Source organism: Galleria mellonella, unplaced genomic scaffold (genome assembly GCF_026898425.1).
Source record: "Galleria mellonella isolate WM207_F2 unplaced genomic scaffold, CSIRO_AGI_GalMel_v1 utg44, whole genome shotgun sequence".
NCBI classification, from domain to species: Eukaryota; Metazoa; Arthropoda; class Insecta; order Lepidoptera; family Pyralidae; genus Galleria; species Galleria mellonella.
Genome location: NW_026442100.1, coordinates 5,372,203 through 5,395,357, shown reverse-complemented (window position 1 = coordinate 5,395,357; position 23,155 = coordinate 5,372,203). Strand labels below are relative to the sequence as shown.

At 35.9% G+C, this 23,155-nt stretch overlaps 1 protein-coding gene across 1 annotated transcript in view; it reads left to right on the top strand.

Annotated features, from left to right (window-relative positions):
* The first annotated feature begins 20,601 nt into the window (after positions 1–20,601).
* The window catches only part of LOC113522152 (uncharacterized), a 29,849-nt gene continuing 27,295 nt past the window's right edge, over positions 20,602–23,155 (top strand). Inside the window, exon 1 of the mRNA XM_052898541.1 lies at positions 20,602–20,798. Coding sequence (XP_052754501.1) covers positions 20,784–20,798 — 15 coding nt within the window. The 5' untranslated portion in view covers positions 20,602–20,783. The remainder of the gene's footprint in view (positions 20,799–23,155) is intronic.

Below are 23,155 nucleotides of genomic sequence, written 5' to 3'. Positions count from 1 at the left end.
CGAACCTGTATCGTGGACACCCGAAAAAAATTGTTTTGTTAATTTAATAGTAGCGAAATTAAACGAAATATGTCCAAACGAGTAACTACCAATCAAAGTCATTCATATATTTTATTTGTCTCAATATTTTTGTCAGTATTTTATTGGTAAATTAAACTAGGATTTACCTTTTAAAAAAAATATATTAAAAAACGTCTAAAGTTAAATCCGCAACAATCAAGCTTAAGTCACTTAGAAAAAGTCATAAATGCATTAAAACACTGAATAATTTAAAATCATAGATGCCTCTACAGCCTTACCCCAAAGTATTTGCCACCCTAAAAATCTATAGAAATTTTTAGAAAAAAACCACTAAAAATTGACTTGTACTGGGTCTGTTGTCGCATAATACGCGTCTAACGACTAAAATGAGCCAATCAAAACATCTCACTATGTCATAAAACTATAAACACAATAGATGTGACTCATTTCCAGGTAAGTCGACAGTCGAATTTTAGGGAAATTTTTAGTTTACTACGATTCATAATAGTGTGAAGAACTGTCAACAAATTATTGTAAATTGGTCGTTGTTTTACGTGAGACGGTTCATAAAAAAAAACTAGAAAAGTGCCTAAGCGCCGTGAAATAAGTAACGAGGAACAATTAAAAATCCAGTTGTTGTCTGAAGAAGGCAAAAATAAAAGTGAAAATGCCAAGATTAGGAAATGTCCTCACAGTACATAAAATTACAGTGTATAAAATAAAAATAAAAAAAAAGTACTGTAAGGTATACCTTAAATAGGTACAAGATGACCACAAGACACGAAGACGAAACGAAGTGAAAAGAAACAAATTACATCTGCAAGAGAAGACAGACAGATAACGCGAAGTTCTTTGAAAGATCTTAAGAAAACATCTTCTGGATTGGCTGCTGAATTAACCGAGACACTAGGGGAAAAAATTTTGGCCAAAACTGTATCTGATACGTATATATATCACCTCTCTATACCCATCTCCCTCACTGGTGCCCCGCCAGCGTATATCGTTAGCGCAGGTGGGATTGCCATTCCATAAAAAAAAACTAGATTGCACATAAATTTGGGTTATCAAATATCACTTTACACTGATAACGTATCTGTAATGCAGTTTTTATCATGTTACCGTGTTAGTTTGCCACTCCTGTTACAGTGCAATGGCAGGATGTGGATGAATGGAGGAGACCAATTTTTTTTTAATTTCAATTTTATTTAAGATAAAAAAGTGACTTAATTATGTCTAGTTCATAGAGTAGAGTGTAACGTGAGAGATTATTTTTCAAGGAATATTTAATTAACAGGTAAAATAATCTTGGCGATTATAAATGTGTTTGTTTATCACCTTATAGCGCCTTAGCGGCTCTACCAATCACTATGGAATTTTGTATACATTTTACACTTAATTTGAGTAATACCTTTATAACTTCTATATTTATTTCTTTTTATAATTTCTGTATCTTTTTAATGTGTAAAAACTCATTTTATTTATTAAATAATACATCGAGATACATTGTATGCGTAAATATATAGAATTCATTTAAAGCAGGAGCTAATAAGGGAATACTAAAATTATTCCATGTATCCTCATTGACATAACAATGTAACTTAATGATCCCCTGTTCCGCATATGCAGACATGTAAAGCAACAAGATAAAACCGAATTGTCGGTTCATGGTATAATAGGTATCATAAATCTAAGGAAGGTAAAAATACTTAATAATTTAAAAATCTAAACAAAAAAAAAATTTGACAATTTAATATTTTTATTTTAAACAATGGAGTCTGTGCAACAGTCCTTGGAACAGATAATGGTGCATTTAACACCAGGATGGCAGCATTTCAAGACAAATTAGATAAGGCCAGTGCTACTCCGGTCACTATAAGTTCATTATCAACAGATTTTACACAATTTAAGTCTCTTGTCTTGGCAAAGTCAATGAGCAATCTTTAACGGCAACAACAGGATCGCTTGGAGATGCACAGTCGTCGCAAAACCCTATTGCTACATGGTGTTCGTGAGGATAGTGAATGTGGCTTATTCATACTAGTCTCCAACTTTCTCACTGAGAAACTTAAGATGCCAATTTCGCCAGAAGATATAAGCAGAACCCATCGAATTAGCCGTATGTCTTAAAGGAAACTCTGGCTAATTTTAGTTAAATTTTGTTGTACTGATGTGAGACAAAGTTTGGTCTGCAAAAACCGAACTTAAAAATAGCGGATTTTACATTGTCCGCGTTTCTTACAAAAGCAAGGCACGGAAACACTTCGGTATCACAAAATGCTGGACACGAAATGGCATCGTGGTTATCATTGGTTCAGATGGTAAGAGGCATCGTGTTAGTTTGAAAACGTTATATCCGTGTCAGCAAACTCCTTGGCCGCCTCGAAGACTTTAGATTCGGCTGGTACGAGTTCCTCGCGTTCTAAACGCGTCATGAAGAAGTGAGCTGTTGTGTAAATTGTTGTGATAGTTTTAGTGGCAATGTTCTTCTTGTGGGTATCTTATAATTACATTTCTTTTACAAACTTATAAAAAGTAAATGACTAATCGATTATCGTAATCTTCAAGGGGTATGTTTACAAACAAAATTCTCATTATATTATGACATTTATAACTTTCAAAATGATATTTTGGTTTATTCACTTTGACAATTCATTGACACTGACAGATATGACAGACTAGATTGACATTTCCTCAACATAGATAGATTACATCTACATGTTTTAAATTAGATAGGTAACAACAGCGTCATACTACTGTTGTGGGGCTCGAATGTAGCAAGTTTATGTCTGTTCAGCCATCTAAATGAGTTTCGCTGTCCTCACGCTGTATTGTTCTTTATCTACAATTATAATCATATTTACTAATTTAATGTTGCCACCAATACCAAAACAAAAACATTGTAATTTTTTTTTATATATTATTTTTATTATGGATTTCATCCAGTTCAGATTTTTCTTCTTCTTTAGTCAATTTCTTAGTCCACTACTGGCAAATAGATGCATTGAAGTTTTTCTATTTGTATAAAGATTTTTACCTTCTTTCTGTATATATATATCGGACGTCGGTAACGTATACGTTGCCGACATTGTCCAAACAGGTAACTACGAAACTCCGGTTCGACGTTCGCATTGATGACGTTTTATTGGTGCCATACGTCAGCTGATGTACCGCAGGGTGGCGTCTTATCTCCTCTTCTATTTGCCTTTACTCTTTGTCCCCTCTTGTTGATATCTCTTTAGCGATATCTACTATTAACGCCAATCTGTAACGTATATGCCTGCCTGGAGTAAATCTTATGGTCTCGTTGTAAACCCCCTGAAGACACAAGCCATTATTATTGGTCTTGGACTTATTTCAAAAATTTCCTTGACCAGTCTTCCGCTTATGGTTTTTGATGGGGTTTTAATAGATTACCAGAGAAAAGTAAAAAACCTCAGCATTATTTTTGATAACACTTTGTCATGGTCTCCACAAATCTCGGAGACCAGTAAAAAATGTTTGCTGCTACTAGTGCCTTGAATAGGTTACGTGATTTCCTCCCAGTTAACACAAAAATTACGCTCGCACACACCTTACTCCTACCCATTCTTGATTATGCCAACTCATGTTACTTAGACCTCATCGAAGAGCAATTAAACAAGCTTCGTAAATATGATCACATTTCTCAATTTCGTACTCAACTCAAGTGGCTCCCTATTCGTTTTCGTCGTAATCTGCATATCCTGTCTCTTCTTTACGCAATCCTTTTTAATCCCTATAAATTGTAAGCTGTTGGTTTTCCAATAAATAAATAAATCCCGCTGCTCCTGATTATCTAAAAGACCGATTCTTGTTTCTCAGTGAGGCTAATGATCATATTTTACGCAGTTTCAATAACCTCCGCCTTAAATTATTCACTCATTCTTTTTCTTTTTATTCTAAATCCTTTGTTTTCCAAAGGAAATATGTCGTTTGTGCATGAGTGTACTACAGCCGCTAATGTGCAGTGGCATATAATTTATCAGTATCTGTTCATTCTCTCATGTAAAAACTGAGCGTGAAGATAGATTGGTCGTCGTTATTGTAACCAATCGAGAAGAAACATTTTTAAGTTACGATTCCGTACACATAAACGTGGTATAGGGCGATTCTTCACTGCCAAGAACTTATAACCGTCTGTAGTATTTAGCCGAGGAAGACAGAATATGTTTTATTTACTTTGAATTTAAATACACAATATCTAATATTTAAACCTCTTATCAAGTTATCAGTTTTTTCACATACCCGCATGTCATTACTAACAGTGAATTCACTGTTTAATCTAGTTTAAATTCTATTACAGCTTTGATAAAATTCATTATCTATTATTGTCAATTTATTGATAAGGCAACAGACTAAATAATCACTACGTTATAAGAGTTTGCAGCGACGTTATATTCACGAAACCTGGAAATTCGAAATGTATGTTTTCACCTTGAAAATGGAATTGCACCTTTTCAAAGTAACATAATAAAAATAAAAAAAAAGAGAAAAATAGATGAATATCCATAGCGTTGTATCATTGTCTATCTCCATCCAAAATATCGAACTATATTATAATGATTGTTTGCTCACCGTTTCAAATCTATTGAAAATTAAGCTAAGAACATTGTTTATTCTTTGAGCTATATCATACTGAACACAATTTTATTTATATTTTTAATTATAACTATGTAATTTATAAAAACATATATTAGTTATTTTAATTTAAAAAAAAAGTGTATAAGGAATCGCTGTATTTATAAATGGCGCAATTACTCGTAACTGTCATGGGGTCGATTCAAGGTAGCCATGATCCGCCATGATGGAATACAGTTGGTTACATAGTTTCATACAAAACGTTGTTGCAACAGCGATGTTCTAACTGTTGCAGCCCTCGGTTAGATGACAATTATAATTTGCTCAAATTACCGTTAGATGGCAGCAGGAAGCAAATAGAAGTCACTATGATTTCGTTTCGTTGCTGAATACAATACAATAAAGAAGATAAATGTAGATATCGGTCGCGTCCACGAGACGACTGAACATAGGCTATATATCATCACTATTTTTGAAAAATCTCTCACGCTTTCTCGCGTTCCGAGGGATTGCTAATAGAACTATATTGATTTTTAATAATTCAAATTATTTTATTAATTTTATTAATAATTAAGTCCTCGATATATACACCTCTCAATAGCCCCTGTAATTGGACGGTAACGTTATTAGATATGGTTTTTTTTTTCGCAATTTTGACTTAAAAATATATTTATAATTTTGGAGACATAAAATTGGACTTAAAGAAAGTGTGGGTAATTTTTTTAATACTTTAATGATATTTGTAAAATGTATAAAGGTATATAAATACAATAAAATGTAGTTATGCACCTTATACAACCCAGAGTTGTTACAACAACAATAAGGACATAATTTTGATGACGGAGCCACTTGGATGGTACCATATATGGGAGACGTGATTTATCCAAGCAGATAATTTTATAAATAAGACTTTAGTACATAGGAACAAATTTAATTCAAATTTAGAAGGAAAATTAAAACGACTTTAATTATATCGAATGTCCATTTCATTTTCACACGTAAATTTAACGTATTGTTAATGTGGAGCACTTGTTTAATACAGTTAACACTGCACTTTAAACTAACTGGAAGGTTCACTTGACTCGCGACGCGCCTGAATCTTGATTCAGGCTTTTATTGAGCCCGGATGGTAAACTAAAACTATAAAATTTGAAGATTTTTTTGTGGGATAGAAATTTGAATGTACAAGATAATTTTACATTTGTATGGATGTACTGTGTACAATAATTAGCATTGAGCTCCGTCTATATGTATTGTTTAATTCAACGTTTAATTGTTTAATTCCTTATTTGTAATAAAAAATAATATTGTATTATTTGTCTGTTTTGCCTTGACCAGACACTTTTTTAATTATTTCTCCCCATCCTAAGGTTGCCTGGAAGAGATCGCTATTTAGCGATAAGGCCGCCCATTGCTGCCTCTGTATCTTGCTTTTATATAATTATTCACTTTGTTTGTGTACATATTTTTAATCTTTATAATCTGTATGATTTTTGAAGGGAACCATGGTTTTTATTAACATTCATTGTGGGTTATTTATGTGATAAGTAAATTATTAAGCAGCGACGAAATAATTTCAATCGACTAACTAATAATCAAAATGATTCATATATTTTGTCACAATTTGTTTTTTTCAGTATTTCATTACTATTCAAACTAGGACTATAATGTTTTCTTTTAAGAAATTCGATTAAACAACGTCTGAAGTTAAATCCGCAACAATCAATCTCATTGCCACTTAGAAAAGATTCTGCTAGAAGAAGGCTCCAGGATGCAGGGCTCAAGTGTTCGAAGGCAAAGAAGAAGCCATGGTTGTCTGAGAAGAACAAGAACTTACGTTTGCAGTGCTGTTTAAAACATTGAACATTAGATCGAGAAATATTGGGCGAATATCGTTTGGTTGCATGAACCCAATTTTGAATTATGTCATTTAAACGATTAAACATTAAATAAAGACTTTTGAAATGTATGAAAGCTAATGGTTCATTAACAGACGTATTTTCAAAAATGTTATGATTTTATTAAATTTCAGGTATTTGGTACAGCAGGTGCCACCTACGTGAGATGCTGAATTATGGCTTCTGCCCTACCAAAAGTTTTTCTGCCCTACCTTAAATTTGGGTCTAGCCTTGCACGGGAAGGTCGACCTGGCAGGGTGTATTGGTAGGAATGAGACTAGTAATCCCCATTACTAACAATCCCTTCGCCCTTAGGATACCCAAAGTGATGTAAATACGTGTCTATAAACGACAAACCAGAGGGAGACTTTGTATAAAAGTCGATTGCTTGGGTACCTCTGTCCCATTCGTGTTTCTACCGTGAAGCAGTTGTGTTTGCATGGCTGTGTTTCGGTTTGAAGGGTGGTATATGGCGTGAATTTACTGGGTACAGAGGAATAACACCTGAGTCCTCAGGAATGGCAACGCATGGGGGGTATCATGGGCGAAACAGTATACTCTGTTATGTCCTTGGTACTGCTCATGTCTATAGGCGACGGTTACTACTTTCCATCAGGTGGGCCGTCAGCTTGTTTGCCATTCTAAGTTGTATAAAAAAAAAGTTGGTATTTTAAATCGTATGACCTTATGTAAAAAAGTAACATCTTAGTTTACGATGCATTTAATTTAACTATCAATGGTATTCGTATTTCTGACATATTCAATGGAGTTATATTTAAAATCGCCAATTGTTCCCTAAAAATATATTTCATAAGTATAAAAGCCCTCAGAATGGTGAGTAAACAATAAAACGGCGTACAATAGCTCCCGAATTCCCGATGTAAGCTGCGGGACGCGGGACGTCCGCGCCGGGGGACGCGCGACGACAGAATGATGGATCGGCCCGGCCCTCGGACGGAGGGGGAGGGGCGGAGATGAGTATATAGGCACCAACAATGTTCAGATTTTCAACGTCTATATTCGAAATTATTTTTAATTCACATCAAAGATGGACCAGTATGTATTGTTCAAGTATGTTGAATTATGTTTTTTTTTGATGGGTGAAAATGGTATGGTAACTCCGCCTGCGCTAACGGGATACGCTGGCAGAGCACCAGTGAAGGGTGATAGATGAGAATGAAAACAGGCCAGCTAGCCCATCATGATGAATTCATCATGAATTAACCATGATAGTTTCCAGGGGGAACCGCGAGGAGGTCGACCTGGTTGGGTATATTGCTAGCAATAGGATCCTCAATCTCCATTACTAACAATCCCTTTCCCCCCTGTTGAATTATGTTGAGAGTTAAGAAATAGATGCAGCGCTATCAATTTAAATCAATTTCTTTCTATTTTCTCACTTAATACCAGCAGTGTCCACTGTCATGCTGAGTGGGAGTCCCGTTCGGTATTCATTGAAGTACGTTGTGGTTAATAAATGTTTTTCTATTTCTATCCGGGGTCAGTTTTTTTTTATAAAATAGAGAGCAAACGTGCATGCGGCTCACCTGATGGTAAATGACTACCGCCGCCCATGAGCACCCACAACACTAGGGGCCTTGCAGTTATGCTGCGGGCCTTATAAAAAAAAATATGCTCTTTTCTTAATTTAGTTATGTTGTCTTATCGGTTCAGAAATACTGCTGTTGGAAGTTGATTCCAAAGAGTGGTTGTGCGTGGAGGAAAGTGTCTTGAAAAACGCACGGTGGAGGACCGCCACTCGTCCAGATGGTTGGAATGTACGATGGTGAAAATCAGCAGCAGGTATCAATCCTGACAGACAGAGACGTGAGATAGAAGAGTCTCTCTCATGTCTCTGTCATGAGTTATTATAATTTAATATCATTATAAACTTTTTGCCTCCTATCATAAAAATAAAGTCTTATTTCTTATGCTCCTACCGGATTATTTTATTTTATTAAAAAAAAAGAGATAGTGTCTCCTAAAATGAAGTAAACAATACACAATTTCAAAATTTCATTAAAATCGACTTCAAATTCATTAATTCATTAAATCACTTCAAACATGAGATTGAACGATAAATGATGGCTGAAAAATAAATGACTGAAGTGATGGACATATTTATAGAACTTAATTTAAAAATTTAAAAACTTTTGACATAGACTTACGGAATACTAATATATTTATATAAAAAAAAAACACACACACACATACACAAACCTATATACTTACAAAGTATATAGGCATCTTTTGTACTAGGTAGGTACAAGGCATTTCCTTTTTCAATACCGCTCGCTACACCCGTGCCAATCTCGCTGACATGTTGGTGAGAAAAAAAAAAATGAGGCGCTCCTAACGAAAATGTCAATCTTCAATGTGGAAAAAGTATAATTTCTGTAAGCCACAGTATACGAGTAATTCTGCGGCGGTGATCCATCACGGCGGCGACCGTCACCGACACATTTTTAAGAGCAAATCGTGGATATTGCACGTGCTTTAATAACAAAAATGGATTTTGTCACGGCCCGGGAATTCATAGAAATAATATTAACTTATTCAAGCACGACTCTTCAATACAAGATCTTTTTTTTTTGGAGCGAAAAGCGACACCTAAATGTTTCTAATACCTATCAGCAAATAAGCTAATAACTGAATGGATCACCTAATTCGGGATAATAAATTTTATTTCAATTGACTTCAAAATGAAAATGGTTATAATTCTATTGTATTTTATTTATTTATTTACAGGAAAACCTATAATAATATATATAATATATATATATATATATATATATATATATATATATATATATATATATATATATATATATATATATATATATATATATATATATATATATATATATATATATATATATGGGGTCATAGCTATATTGTATCATAGGCTAATTTTGTTAAAGGAAATAAAGATATTCTTATTCTTATATATAGAATATAATAGGTATAGCTTTTTTATGGGTGATAATGGAATGGTAACCCGCGTTATCGGTATACACCGACGGCGCACCAGTGAAAGAGGATAGGTGAGGATAAAGCAGGTCAGTTAGCCCATCGTGACGAAATTCAACAAGAATTGTTCACGATGATTTCCAGGGGGAACCACGTGGAGGTCGACCTGATAGGGCATATTGCTAACAATGGGGCTGTCAAATTCCATTGCTAACAATCCCTTTCCCCCCAATAGGTATAGTTTAGGATTACAAACTAAGCCACTAATAGGTTTTTACAAATAGTAACAGTATAGTATATATTATTTTTTATTTACTACCTCACAACTCCGTTATTTGCCACGCTTGGCAACCGGATTGGTAACCACAGTTGATGTTTTAAAAAGGACGCCGCTGCCCATCCCTTGCACTCTCTTAATCGCCTCTTACGACACCCACGGGAAAGGAAGGGCTGGCCTATTCTATGCCGGGAACACACGGCACTGCACGATTCTTTATAACGAGAATTCAATATTTTCCTCTGACTACCCCATTATGAATCATAGTTTTTACTATAAATCATCCCAATCATCTGGACGAGTGGCGGTCTTCCACCGTGCGTTTTTCAAGGCATCAGACACCAGAGGGAGACTTTGTACAAAAGTCGACTGCTTAGGTACCTTTGTTCCATTCGTGTTTCTACCGTGAAGTAGTTGTGTTTGCATGGCTGTGTTTCGGTTTGAAGGGTGGGATATGGCGTGAATTTACAGGGTACAGAGGAATAACACCTGAGTCCTCAGGAATGGCAACGCATGGGGGGTATCATGGGCGAAACAGTATACTCTGTTATGTCCATGGTACTGCTCATGTCTATAGGCGACGGTTACCACTTTCCATCAGGTGCCCACCTGATGGAAAGTGGTCAGCTTGTTTGCCATTCAAGTTCGAATTGTATAAAAAAAAATTATATTACCCACATTTATTTAATAGGCGCTTTCACATACCCTAGCATATGTATAACTTTCGATCTATGTACTCAATTATAGTTTTTTAATTAATTATTTTTTTATGATCAGATATAACTAAAAAAAACACTGTTTGTCTAATGGGAAATAGTAAAATATTATCTCATAATGCACGTACAAAAAATACAGTCGATTTCAGAATATGTAAAATTAAGTAAAAAAGAAATATCAATTAACTTTTACTTATAACAAAATCAAAATTTGTCTCAAAGCGGAAAGCTGGAGGTTGGTGCACCCCATATTTGATAGCTCGTTGACTTCAAAACGTTTTTAAATAGTCAATTTAATGCGTTTAAACTGGGGTGCGGTTTAATTCAATAGAGTGGAGCTCTGGTCAACGGTTTAAAGCTCAGAGGGAGCCCCTTCACAAATTGTAAGAGATTTACATCACATTCTTAGAAAACATCTTGATTTACAACTAAAATAAAAGTCAGATTTGAAAATAAAACAAATATAATTCGTAATGGAGTAGTCAGAGGAAATTATTGACTATTGTCGCTATGAAGAACTTCTGTGTATAATATCTTTACCAGAAGGAGACTGTACAAAAGTCGATTGCTTGGGTACCTCTGTCCCATTCGTGTGTCAACCGTGAAGCAGTTGTGTTTGCATGGCTGTGTTTCGGTTTGAAGGGTGGGATATGGCGTGAATTTACAGGGTACAGAGGAATAACACCTGAGTCCTCAGGAATGGCAACGCATAGGGGGTGGGCGAAACAGTATACTCTGTTATGTCCATGGTACTGCTCATGTCTATAGGCGACGGTTACCACTTTCCATCAGGTGGGTCGTTAGCTTGTTTGCCATTCTAAGTTGTATAAAAAAAATTAATGATTGTGTCCTAAAAAAAAAGGAAATTCAATTATAACAGTTTTGAAATGAAATATTTATTTGCTTTAAATAGACATTTGACATTATAAGGGCCATGTGACAAAACTTTTTGGCATCTGTTTATTTGTTTTAAAATTTTAGACATGCAAATCTAATTTATTACTTAAATAAGGATACAAATTTAACTTAGTGTTTATTAAGATTATAGAGTAATAAAAAAAAGAAAAAAAAAAAAACAATTCTCAAACAACTATCATCTTTGTTATCTTTATTTTAAAATTAAACTAATAAACGGATTTTGATAAAATATCCACGGGACTAATCTGTAAGTCTCTTTTGTAAAAATAAAATAATAACAAGTCTATATTTTCAAATAAAAAAATAATAAAATATGACCGATTTGAAAACCTCTTTCTGTTTGAATTCACCAGTTTCAGTTTAGAACTGTACCTGACTCGCAGTGTTACAATTTTAATACTTGTTTTTTATAAAATTGAGTAAGTCATAAACAATAATGTACCGTGTGATCCCGGCATAGAATCCCGGAATAGGTTTTCGAGCAAATAAAATTATCATTCATTCATTCATCATCTATTAAAAAAAAAAAAAAAAACTTATTATGGAATGCAATAAGTCATAAATAAATAAATAAATAATATACATTGTTACTAGTCTCTAATAGAATAGAATAAAAAAAAAATATTGACAATAAACACACACTCACAATATAAAATATAGAAAATACATATCCAAATAGTGTCCCATACTCGGCAAAAGGAACCGGCTCAGCTGATGCCGCGAGTGTCCCAGCGCAATGTGAACAGCTGTACAGCGCTGGTTTTCAGCCAGTCTCTCTCCTAACTAAATACAACAAAAATGCAGGGTACCACTGTAATTGCTTTTTTTTTACGAGTACAAGACTTGTTTCTCAAACTAAATAAAAAGGAAAGAACTTTTCATTTGTGTCTTCATTTGGCACATTACATATAGTGCATGTATACCAATATTTCATAGTGATTAGACTAAGCCGTTAAGGAGTTATAAGGTAACATTCTTTGGAATCAACTTCCAGCAGCGGCATTTCCGAACCGATACGACAACATAACCTTCAAGAAAAGAGTACATTCCTTTTTAAAAGGCCGGCAGCACACCTGCAATGCCTTTAGTGTTGTGGGTGATCATGGGCGGCGGTAGTCACTTACCATCAGGTGAGCCGTATGCTCGTTAGCCCCCTGTGTTGTAAAAAAAAAAACATACGAACTCTCATTCATATTTATAATATTAGTAAAGATTACCTCCCGGCTTGTAAACAGTACATTACGTCCGACTGGGCTGAACGCAACTGGGATGGAGATATGCTGCTGTTAACACGTTTATTTGCACGAGATTCCACGCTTAGTACAGACGAAGAAAGTGTCGGCCGAGCGACCATTTTATTTTAATGGATGATAATGGAATGGTAACCCCACCCGCGCTATCGGTATACACCGGCGAGCGTCAGTGAAGGGCGTTAGGTGAGGATGAAGCAGGACAGTTAGCCCATCGTAACGAATTCAACAAGAATTGTTCACGATGGTTTCCAGGGAGAACCACGTGGAGGTCGACCTAATAGGACCTAATAGGAGGTAGACCTAATATTGCTAGAAATAGAGCTGTCAGACTCCATTGCTAACAATACAATATGTATCGAAACGAAACACACACCAAATTTTAAGTTAGACTTTTAGGAATATAAATCTGCAAATAACATCCTATTTTGTGAGTGATGCCAAAACAAACATACAGACGAACAGAGAGGCGAATAATTTTTTTAAAAATGATTGTTTTAGCATCTATTGGTTTCGTTAGGACCGATCATGTACTTCATCTTCATTTCAGCCATTATCTGTCCACTGTTGGACATAGGCCTCCCCTATAGACTGCCATAAGGAACGGTCCTGAGCCACCTGCATTCGCTGACTCTCAGCAATGCATTCCAGGTCGTCACTCCAACTAGTGGGGGATCGTCCTACACTGCGTTTACCCGTACGCGGTCGCCACTCAAGTACCTATCTTCCGCATCAGTTGTCGGTTCTTCGAGCTATGTGACCAGCTCATTGCCACTTCAGCTTGCTTCTTATCCTTCACAGTAATCCGATCATATTAGTTTTTCTTTAATATCTCTCAAGTACGGTTTTTATTTAGTTACAATTTTATTAATGAAATAAGATTTATACACCAGAAGGAGACTTTGTACAAAAGTCGATTGCTTGGTTACCTCTGTCCCATTCGTGTTTCAACCGTGAAGCAGTTGTATTTGCATGGCTGTCTTTCGGTTTGAAGGGTGGGATATGGCGTGAATTTACTGGGTACAGAGGAATAACATCTGAGTCCTCAGGAATGGCAACGCATGGGGGGTATCATGGGCGAAACAGTATACTCTGTTATGTGCATGGTACTGCTCATGTCTACAGGCGACGGTTACCACTTTTCATCAGGTGAGCCGTCAGCTTGTTCGACATTCTAAGTCGTATAAAAAAAAAACACAATACGAGTATGACGAGGCGGTAGTTACGTCCTCCCGTGCCGGCCGGTACGCTCGCTAATGGCACATGACAGGCGGGCTGATGGATCGAGCCCGCCCCCTCGCGCCCTTAGAATTAGCTGGGTTTTTTTCTGACGAGACAACCTTACTTAGCACAGAGAAATTGGGTACTTGTAGATTTTGATGGTATGTCATTACCAGTTACCCTCGCCCAGTGTCGAATATATTCACATTATTGTGAATATCTTCGTCACTGGGAATACTCAGAAATGGCAACGCATGGGGTGTATCATGGACGAAACAGTATACTCTGTTATGTTCATGGTACTGCTCATGTCTATAGGCGACGGTTACCACTTTCCATCAAGTGGGCCGTCAGCTTATTTGCAGTTCTAAGTTGTATAAAACGTGTAAGTTGTAGCAAATCAGACAAATACCCATTAGTCCTTACAATAAAGATTTCGCCGTAATATTAAATTAAAATATATTTTTATTTATTTATTTATATATACCTATCGGCCTTTTCAATTGTAAAGACATTTATTTATTTTCAAACTATAACATTTAAGTCGATTGGTACACATGTATGACTGTAACTACTAATGAACTGTCAGTTTTCTCATATTGGGTTTACTGGAAGAAATCTCTATTGGAGATAAGCTCGCCTTTGTGCACTATTATGTTTGTTTTTACATTTCAATAACCTTTTGTGTAAACAATAAAGAATAAAATATTATTGCCAGAGTCGACCCCAATGTCTCCCAATGACCCCACTGAACATTTTGTTAAATAGATACCCACAATTATTTAAAACTATTTCTGTGACCTACGCCCATGGTCTTAAGAAGGTGAAACGTGACATACATATAAATATAAACGCACGTTTGATACTAACTGTGTAAGTACTCGAATTCGTCATGCATAATTTACGATTACTGATCGATCTGTGTAACTAATTAATAAATATTATGTTTACATCATCAATTACAACATCTAATCCTATTCTCGAGGAGCGAGGGAGAGGGAGAAGATTGTTAGTAATACGATTTTTTAATAGTTTTTTTTTTACCATAAAGGTGCCAAACAAGCATATAGCCCGTCTGATTGTAAACGGTCACTGTAGCCTTTGGACGCCTGCAACACTAGGGGTGTCAAGTGCGCGTTGTCGACCCTGGAAAAACCTTAATGTACCCTCTTTGAAAAATCCCACACCGTAATCTTTAGAGAAAACCGAAAAGGGCTTTTTAATGCATGATTAATGGAATGGTAACCACGCCTGCGCTATCGGTATACGCTGGCCGGGCACCAGTGAGGGATGATAGGTGAATAATGAAAAAAGCAGGTCAGTCAGCCCATCGTGACGAATTCAATGATAAATTAGTCACGATGGCTTCCAGCGGGGACCGCGTGGAGGTCGACCTGATACGGTATATTGTTAGCAATGGGAACTAACGTCCTCATTAGTAACAATCCCTTTCCTTCAACCGAAAAGGGCTATACTCGAAGTTTCTTTACGCGACAGAATCCGAAATGAAAATATCTGCAGAATAATCTATTGCTGACATTGCTCGAAGAATGAACAAGGTAAAATAGCAATGGGCTAGTCAAATAGCTCGACGAACTGATAACTGATGGGGCAGAAAGTTTCTTGAGTGGGACCTCGTATCTCTCCACTGGATGGAGTGACGACATCAAATGTATTGCAGGGAGTGTGAATGCAGATGGCTCAAGACTGTTCCTTATAACACAGTGTTTGGTTGCCTATATTCTAGCAGTGGATGGATAACAGCTGATATGGTGAAGATGATGATACTAATAAATGATTATTTGCTTTTTACATAAGATATTTCAGCTCGTGAACAAGGAATTTGGGGGCATTGTGTTGTAGGAATTCTTTAAACGTCATTTATTTTTGTGACGACATGCTATGCAACTTATGCAACTTAGAATGGCAAACAAGCTGACGGCCCACCTGATGGAAAGTGGTAACCGTCGCCTATAGACATGAGCAGTACCATGGACATAACAGAGTATACTGTTCCGCCCATTATACCCCCCATGCGTTGCCATTCTTGAGGACTCAAGTGTAATTTCTCTGTACCCTGTAAATGCGCTGCCAAATCCCACCCTTCAAACCGAAACACAGCCATGCAAACACAACTGCTTCACAGTAGAAACACGAGTGAGACAGAGGTATCTAAGCAAGCGACTTTTCTACAAAGCCTCCCTCTGGTAATGCATAATATAAAATGGTATGGTAATAATAACATGTCTCAAATCATAGTGTCCTAACAATCCCTACCGCTGGTTGACCTTGGTTTCTGTGTACCTGCTAAAGTATATAGCTAGCTACCGCTTAGTAACCGCAAGCTGTCTAAAATTAGCTTGGCGGAACTACAACAATTACACGAAGTAAGTACCTGCTGACTATTAGCATATTTTTTATATAAAAATGTCAAACACCACGAATTGGTAATGTATTTTCCAATCTCTTTGTAACTAAATAGAGACGGGGGGGAAGGGATTGGTAGTAATGGGGAGGGTAGTCCCCATTGCTATCAATATACCCTATCAGGTCGACCTCCGCGCGGTTCCCCCTGGAAACTATCGTAACTTAAATTCGTCACAGTGGGCTAACTGACCTGCTTTTTCATTCTCACCTATCATCCCTCACTGGTGCCCCGCCAGCGTCTACTGATAGCGCAGGCGGGGTCGCCATGCCATTTTCACCCATTAAAAAAAAAAAAACAGATAGAGACTGTACAAAATTCCTCTACAAGAATACCTCTCTGTCCCATTCGTGTTTCTACCGTGAAGCAGTTGTTTGCATGGCTGTTTTTCGGTTTAAAGGGTGAGATATGGCAGTGAATTTACAGGGTACCGAGGTATAACGCCTTAGTACTGGGGAGAAGAGATCGTTAGTATTGTGGATTATTAGTCCCATGCCCAATATACCCTGTCAGGTTGACCTCCACGTGATCTCCCCTGGAAACTATCTTGCTCAATTCCAGATGTATTGATCACAATAGGCTAACTGGCCTGCCTTTTCATTCTCACTTATAATCCTTCACTGGTGTTCCTCTATTGCTATTTTTTTTGTTATATGGTAAACAAAGAAGGTGATGGACAAACTTTTGGCATCAGAGGGCGCCACATCCGTAGTATGTTAATACTACGCTGCTCTCTAACAGAGAGAGCTGACTCTCTAGAGCTGACTCTCTAACAGGTACTCGTGTTAACGAGTACCTGTTAGAGAGTCAGCTTGTATTTCTTAGACGGGGATCGATCTCGCGACACCACAGCAATTTCAACTGTTATATAATTATTTTTTACAACACAGGGGGCAAACGAGCATGCGGCTCACCTGATGGTAAGTGACTACCGCCGCCCATGATCACCCACAACACCTACGGCATTGCAGATGTGCTGCCGGTCTTTTAAAAAGGAATATGCTCTTTTCTTGATTATGTTGTCGTATCGGTTCGGAAATACTGCTGCTGGAAGTTAATTCCAAAGAGTGTTTGCGCGTGGAAGAAAGTGCCTTGAAAAACGCACGATGGGAGACTGCCACTCGTCCAGATGGTTGGGATGAAATTAATAATTTGCAAGTAATAATGTGTTTTAATAACTAACTAGTTATGTTGGTTAATAACAGTGATATAACAAATTGTATACATGGTAAAGTTACATACCTTAACAGGTTAACTTGAACCAGATGTCGTTCCATAGCTATCTATTCTTATTAATTCACTTTTATTATAACTATTGGCCGTGTAGTTTTTTTTAATGTATGATAATGAATTGGTCATCCCGCCTGCGCTATCGGTTTACACTGACGGAGCACCAGTGAGGGTGATTCATTCAATGCCGGGACCCCACGACTAGGGGGAAAAGGGATTGCCAGTAATGCGGACTATCAGTCCCATTGCAAGCAATATATCCTCTCAGGTCAACTTCTACGTGGTCCCCTCCTTGGAAACCATCATGTTTTATTCTTGTCGAATTCATCATGGTGACACAACTAACCTGCATTCATCCTCACCTATCACCTTCCACTGGTGCCTCGTCGGTGTATACCGATAGCGCGGGCGGGGTTACCATTTCATTTTAACCCATAAAAAAAAATACTATAATATTTACAAATTTAGGTTTTATTAATTTTATTATAAATTTACTGACCTATTTATCGCACTATGGTATAACACGAGGTTTTTAATTAGTTTTTTTTTTTAACAGTCAGTGTGTCGGTGCGTAGGTGGACGTACCGGACCTACATAGCTATCAAATGATAGTTAGACTCCATATTAGTCAATCATTAAGAGCGGACATTTGAAGGTTGATCGGTCATGGTTACAGCATGACGGGATCATAAGCATGTTCAGTTTATAATTACAGGCGATGTCAAGAAACAATTGTTTTATAAATATAGATATTTAGGGTTCCGTCGTAGAGATATGCTATCTCTGTTGTTTTAACTTGTTATACAGAGTAGTAGATAAAACATAAACACAACACAAACACAGTTTCCTTTCAGCTTCTTAAAGGTTTTTTTTTATACAACTTAGAATGGCAAACAAGCTGACGGCCCACCTGATGGAAAGTGGTAACCGTCGCCTATAGACATGAGCAGTACCATGGACATAATAGAGTATACTGTTTCGCCCATGATACCCCCCATGCGTTGCCACTCCTGAGGACTCAGGTGTTATTCTTCCGTACCCAGTAAATTCACGCCATATCCCACCCTTCAAGCCGAAACGCAGCCATGCAAACACAACTGCTTCACGGTTGAAACACGAATGGGACAGAGGTACCCAAGCAATTGACTTTTGTACAGTCTCCCTCTGGTAATGATAAAGGTTGACTGTAAGAGATCCCTTTATGGGCCACGTCCACCATTGTATATTAAATTTTTTGATGTATTCCGTATGAATTATGTACAATAAAGATTTACAATAATCTTTATATTCCAGTCTCTCAGTATATCACGATCACGCAGACAAAGCCGCGGCTGAAAGCTAATAAAACTATAAAAGGAAAGCCTGCCAACAACCATACACAAGAAGATATGAAACAATGAATTATTACGCTCTCATTATCCATTCACGCTTGGCGTTATCATTATGAAAATTGTGCATATTGCAACAAGCTGTCACGACAATAGGGCTTGCCCTCGATTCTCCGCCGCTCTCGAGAGGTATCGATTTATCGGATGACGTTCAAATTGATACTCGATTTATGACTTGAAACACAATGTGGTCTTAATAAGCTAAAATAGTACGTAACATCGAAATAATGAAACTTTACAAAGACTATTCTAAAGAAACGTCGATTAAATAACTAATAACTAATTAAAAATATTCATAGACAGCCGGAACTAGTGCAGTTTGAATTGTAATTGTAAATTACAATTCAAAAGTTAAGTATTGTAAATGTATTTCAAAATATTAGAAAAAGATTTTTGAAAACCTGATAATTTTAAAAAGTTAAAATCACCTTTCTAATAAATATTATTATCTATACTTATAATATATCTGTAGAGAGGTCAATTCTGTACATGAAATACATTTCCAAAATAACTATCAGGGGGTGATTAGTGATCGATACTGATGCCAAAAATGCAATCAGTAAAATTTTTGTCTGTCTGTCTGTATTTTCGTTATAGAAACAGAAACTACTCGACGGATTTTAACGAAACTTGGTACAATTATTCTTCAAACTCCTGGGCAGGTTATAGTATACTTTTCATCACGCTACGGTCAATAGGAGCAGAGTAGTGAAGGGAAATGTTGGGAAAATGGAAGAAGTTACTCCATTTTTAAGCTTCCGTCGTGTGTGCAGCCTTAATGGCCACTTTTTAATACCTCTAACTGAATTCTTGTTACCACTGGTATGGTCACAATAAATATTCTATTGCACTTGTCAGATTAGTGTTTTTAACTACAGCGATACACTGGGTCTAAGATTTTAGCTACGGTTTTCTTATCTATTTCAATTTTATCAATAAATTTTCAGAATTATTATAAAATTATTAATTTTAATAAACAAAATAATTAATAATAAATAATTAATTTTAGTAAACAAAATAATTTCAAAAAATATATTATTTAGTTTCTTATGATTTTGAATCTTCAATTCTCCTTATGATTTATAGACAAAAAACATACCAAAATTGTAGGTACTTGCTAGAAATATACAGTAACTAATCGACCACCACGCGGCTCACTCTGGAGATCGTCGTGGTTAATTCTTGGTGAATACATCACGATGTGCCAACTAATCTGATTCTATTGTCCCTTACTTGTATATTCACTGATACTCGACCAGCATAAACCGATAGCAGGTAAAATTGCTTTATGGAATAAAAAGTGACACCTATGGTTACCATAGCAACTCACTTTTTATTTATTATTTCAGCCGTTAACTGTTCATTGCTGGACATAAGCCTTCCCCATAAGAAAATTTTGCCAGTGGTTACCATGCTTGGCAGACGGGTTGGCAACTGCAGTTAGGCTTTTAGAGATGTTTTAAGAGGGATGCTGCTGCCCATCCCTCGCCCTCCCTTAGCTACCTCTTACTTAGATATCATAAAACAGATACCATACCTACCTACTTACACATTATTAGCATCGTGTCAATTACATATCCGATAGTTTTATAATTATCCACGTAATCAACAGGACTTCCGATCGACACTCTCTATCAATAATGTTGGCAACGCGTTCTGCGCGCACGCACAAATTTTATCCGACCACTCCATAGTATTCCGTCGCGTTGTGTGCCCGCGTACAGCGTCCAACTTGGATACGTACATCGATATCGTAACATCGATTAGAGAAAAACTATGCGTACATCCCTATTAAATAAGTGATTTAATAGTGCGTGGAATTTGTGATTTTTTTTTTTAATTTTGATTTTAATTAATTATATAAAATATTGAAATGTTTTTCTTAGTGGTGAGTATTATTTTATAATATTTACGTATAAAAGTGTGTTATGCTTATGATATAAATTTTTACTATTTTATTTATGTTGTTTATTATTATAAATATGATGAATAATATATTTTTGCGCATATTCATGCCTGTTCTCTTACGGGGTATAGAAAAAATATCAGCATAGAAGTAAACGAAAAGAAATTAGATAAATATTTATATATATATATATATATATATATATATATATATATATATATATATATATATATATATATATATATATAATTTAGAGGATTTTATTTTTCAATTCGAAATAACAAACAAATTGACGGCGTACCTGTAAAGTAATACTGTCACCTATAACAACAGTACTATACAGAATACACTGTGACGCCCATGCCACTGTGTTACCCTTAGGACTAATGTGTAACTCCTGAATGGTTATTATTATTACTGAAAGAGGGACTAATTTAGGCAGAAAAGCCTGTAACACTACGACCTTTTCATGATCGTTTGTACTCGCCCTTTTTTTAATTTGCTACGAATATTCTCTACCATATTGTGAGAGTGTACCATAAAATAAAGCATGAGAGTATATATGGTTTTACCTGTCATTAAAAGTGGATGGTTCTGTCTCTTTATACGGTGCCTCTACGGAGTATCACATATCTTATGTACTTATTATATTATAATAACTAAATTGTATCATGTTGCATGCTAATAAATATAAATTACGAGTATTTTCACCGGTGCCTTTCTTGCACTGGATTACCCAAATTAAATTATTTTCTCTCTAACTACACTGGGTTGACTGGAAGAGATCTCTTTCAGAGATAAGTCCTCCCTTGCTAACAAGTTGTTAAACTAATCGTCGTTGTCGTATATATATATCGTATCGTATATATATATAATATATATATATATATATATATATATATATATATATATATATATATATATATATATATATATATATATATATATATATATATATATATAAAATACAGCTACAATAAAGCTAAATTTTAATACAATACACTGGCAGATCAGATCTCACTGTTCTTACATTTATAGGCAACCACAGCATGCCCTGTGTTTGACAAACATTAAAATATAATTAAATTATTAAATGAGTAAAGATATTAACAATATGAATAATAATATAATATAAATAATGGAAATTGTATTCAAATTATTAAAAAATATAAATAAATATAATGTAATGGGGAGGTATATCAACACTTTAATTTAGTCACGAATACAGAGTATTATTATGAACCGTAATAATACATACGATCACTGCACACTGATCACAGCTATATCTCTGAGGTTCAATGAAATAATAAATAAATATATGAAAACGTAAGCAAATGATTAATTGGTCCGGCCATACGACAGTTTGCTGATGTCCAACAATGAATGAATGAATGGTTTATATTTCTCATTACAAAACCGTTAATTACTAATCTCATTTCTAGATTTTCGTAAGTTTCTGCAATTATTACTTAGTTAACTTTTCGTTAAATCGTTGTAACGGACTGTAATGTCACCGTAGTTAATATCATCATCATCATCATCATCATCATCATCATCATATTAGCCGTCTATTGTCCATTGCTGAACATAGCACTCACCCATTTTTGCTAGTAGTTGCCACATTTGGCAGGCGGGTTAGCGACCGTAGGCTTTAGTGATATAATATTTTAAGAAAGACGCTACTGTCATCCCTTGACCATTTACTTAGTCGCCTCTTACGAGGACTACCCCATTCTATGCTGGGACCACACAGCAATGGTATCTATATATTTACAATTAATTAATTGAGCCGTGTACAGCAGGCAGGAGGGAAAGGGATTGTTAGTAATGGGGTCAAATAGCCTCATTCCTAGCAATATACCTTGTCAGGTCGACCGCCACGTATTTCCCCCTAGAAACCATCGTGGTCAATTCTAGTTGAATTCGTCAAGACGGGCTAGCTGACCTGCTTTCATCCTCATCAGTCATCTATCACTGGTGCCCCGCCAGCGTACACCGATAGCGCAGACGGAGTTACCATACCATTATCACCCATTAAAAAAACACAACATTTAACAAAACCAAAAAAAAAAAAACCAGGATATAGCTTCGTTCAACAAAAACGTGACTTGAAAATTTAGAATGTCATGATTCGTTAACCAAAAGTACTTTGTCAATTAAATATACTCGTAATCCCACCGTGATCTATTCTGATTTTTTTTTTTGTATGTATAATATAATTAATTATTCATGTTTACCATCTATCACAGATTAACTATGACACGACATGACATCCGAGAAGTGAATAAAATATTGTCTTTTATGTCCCTTTATTAACATACAGGAAATCACATTTGGGA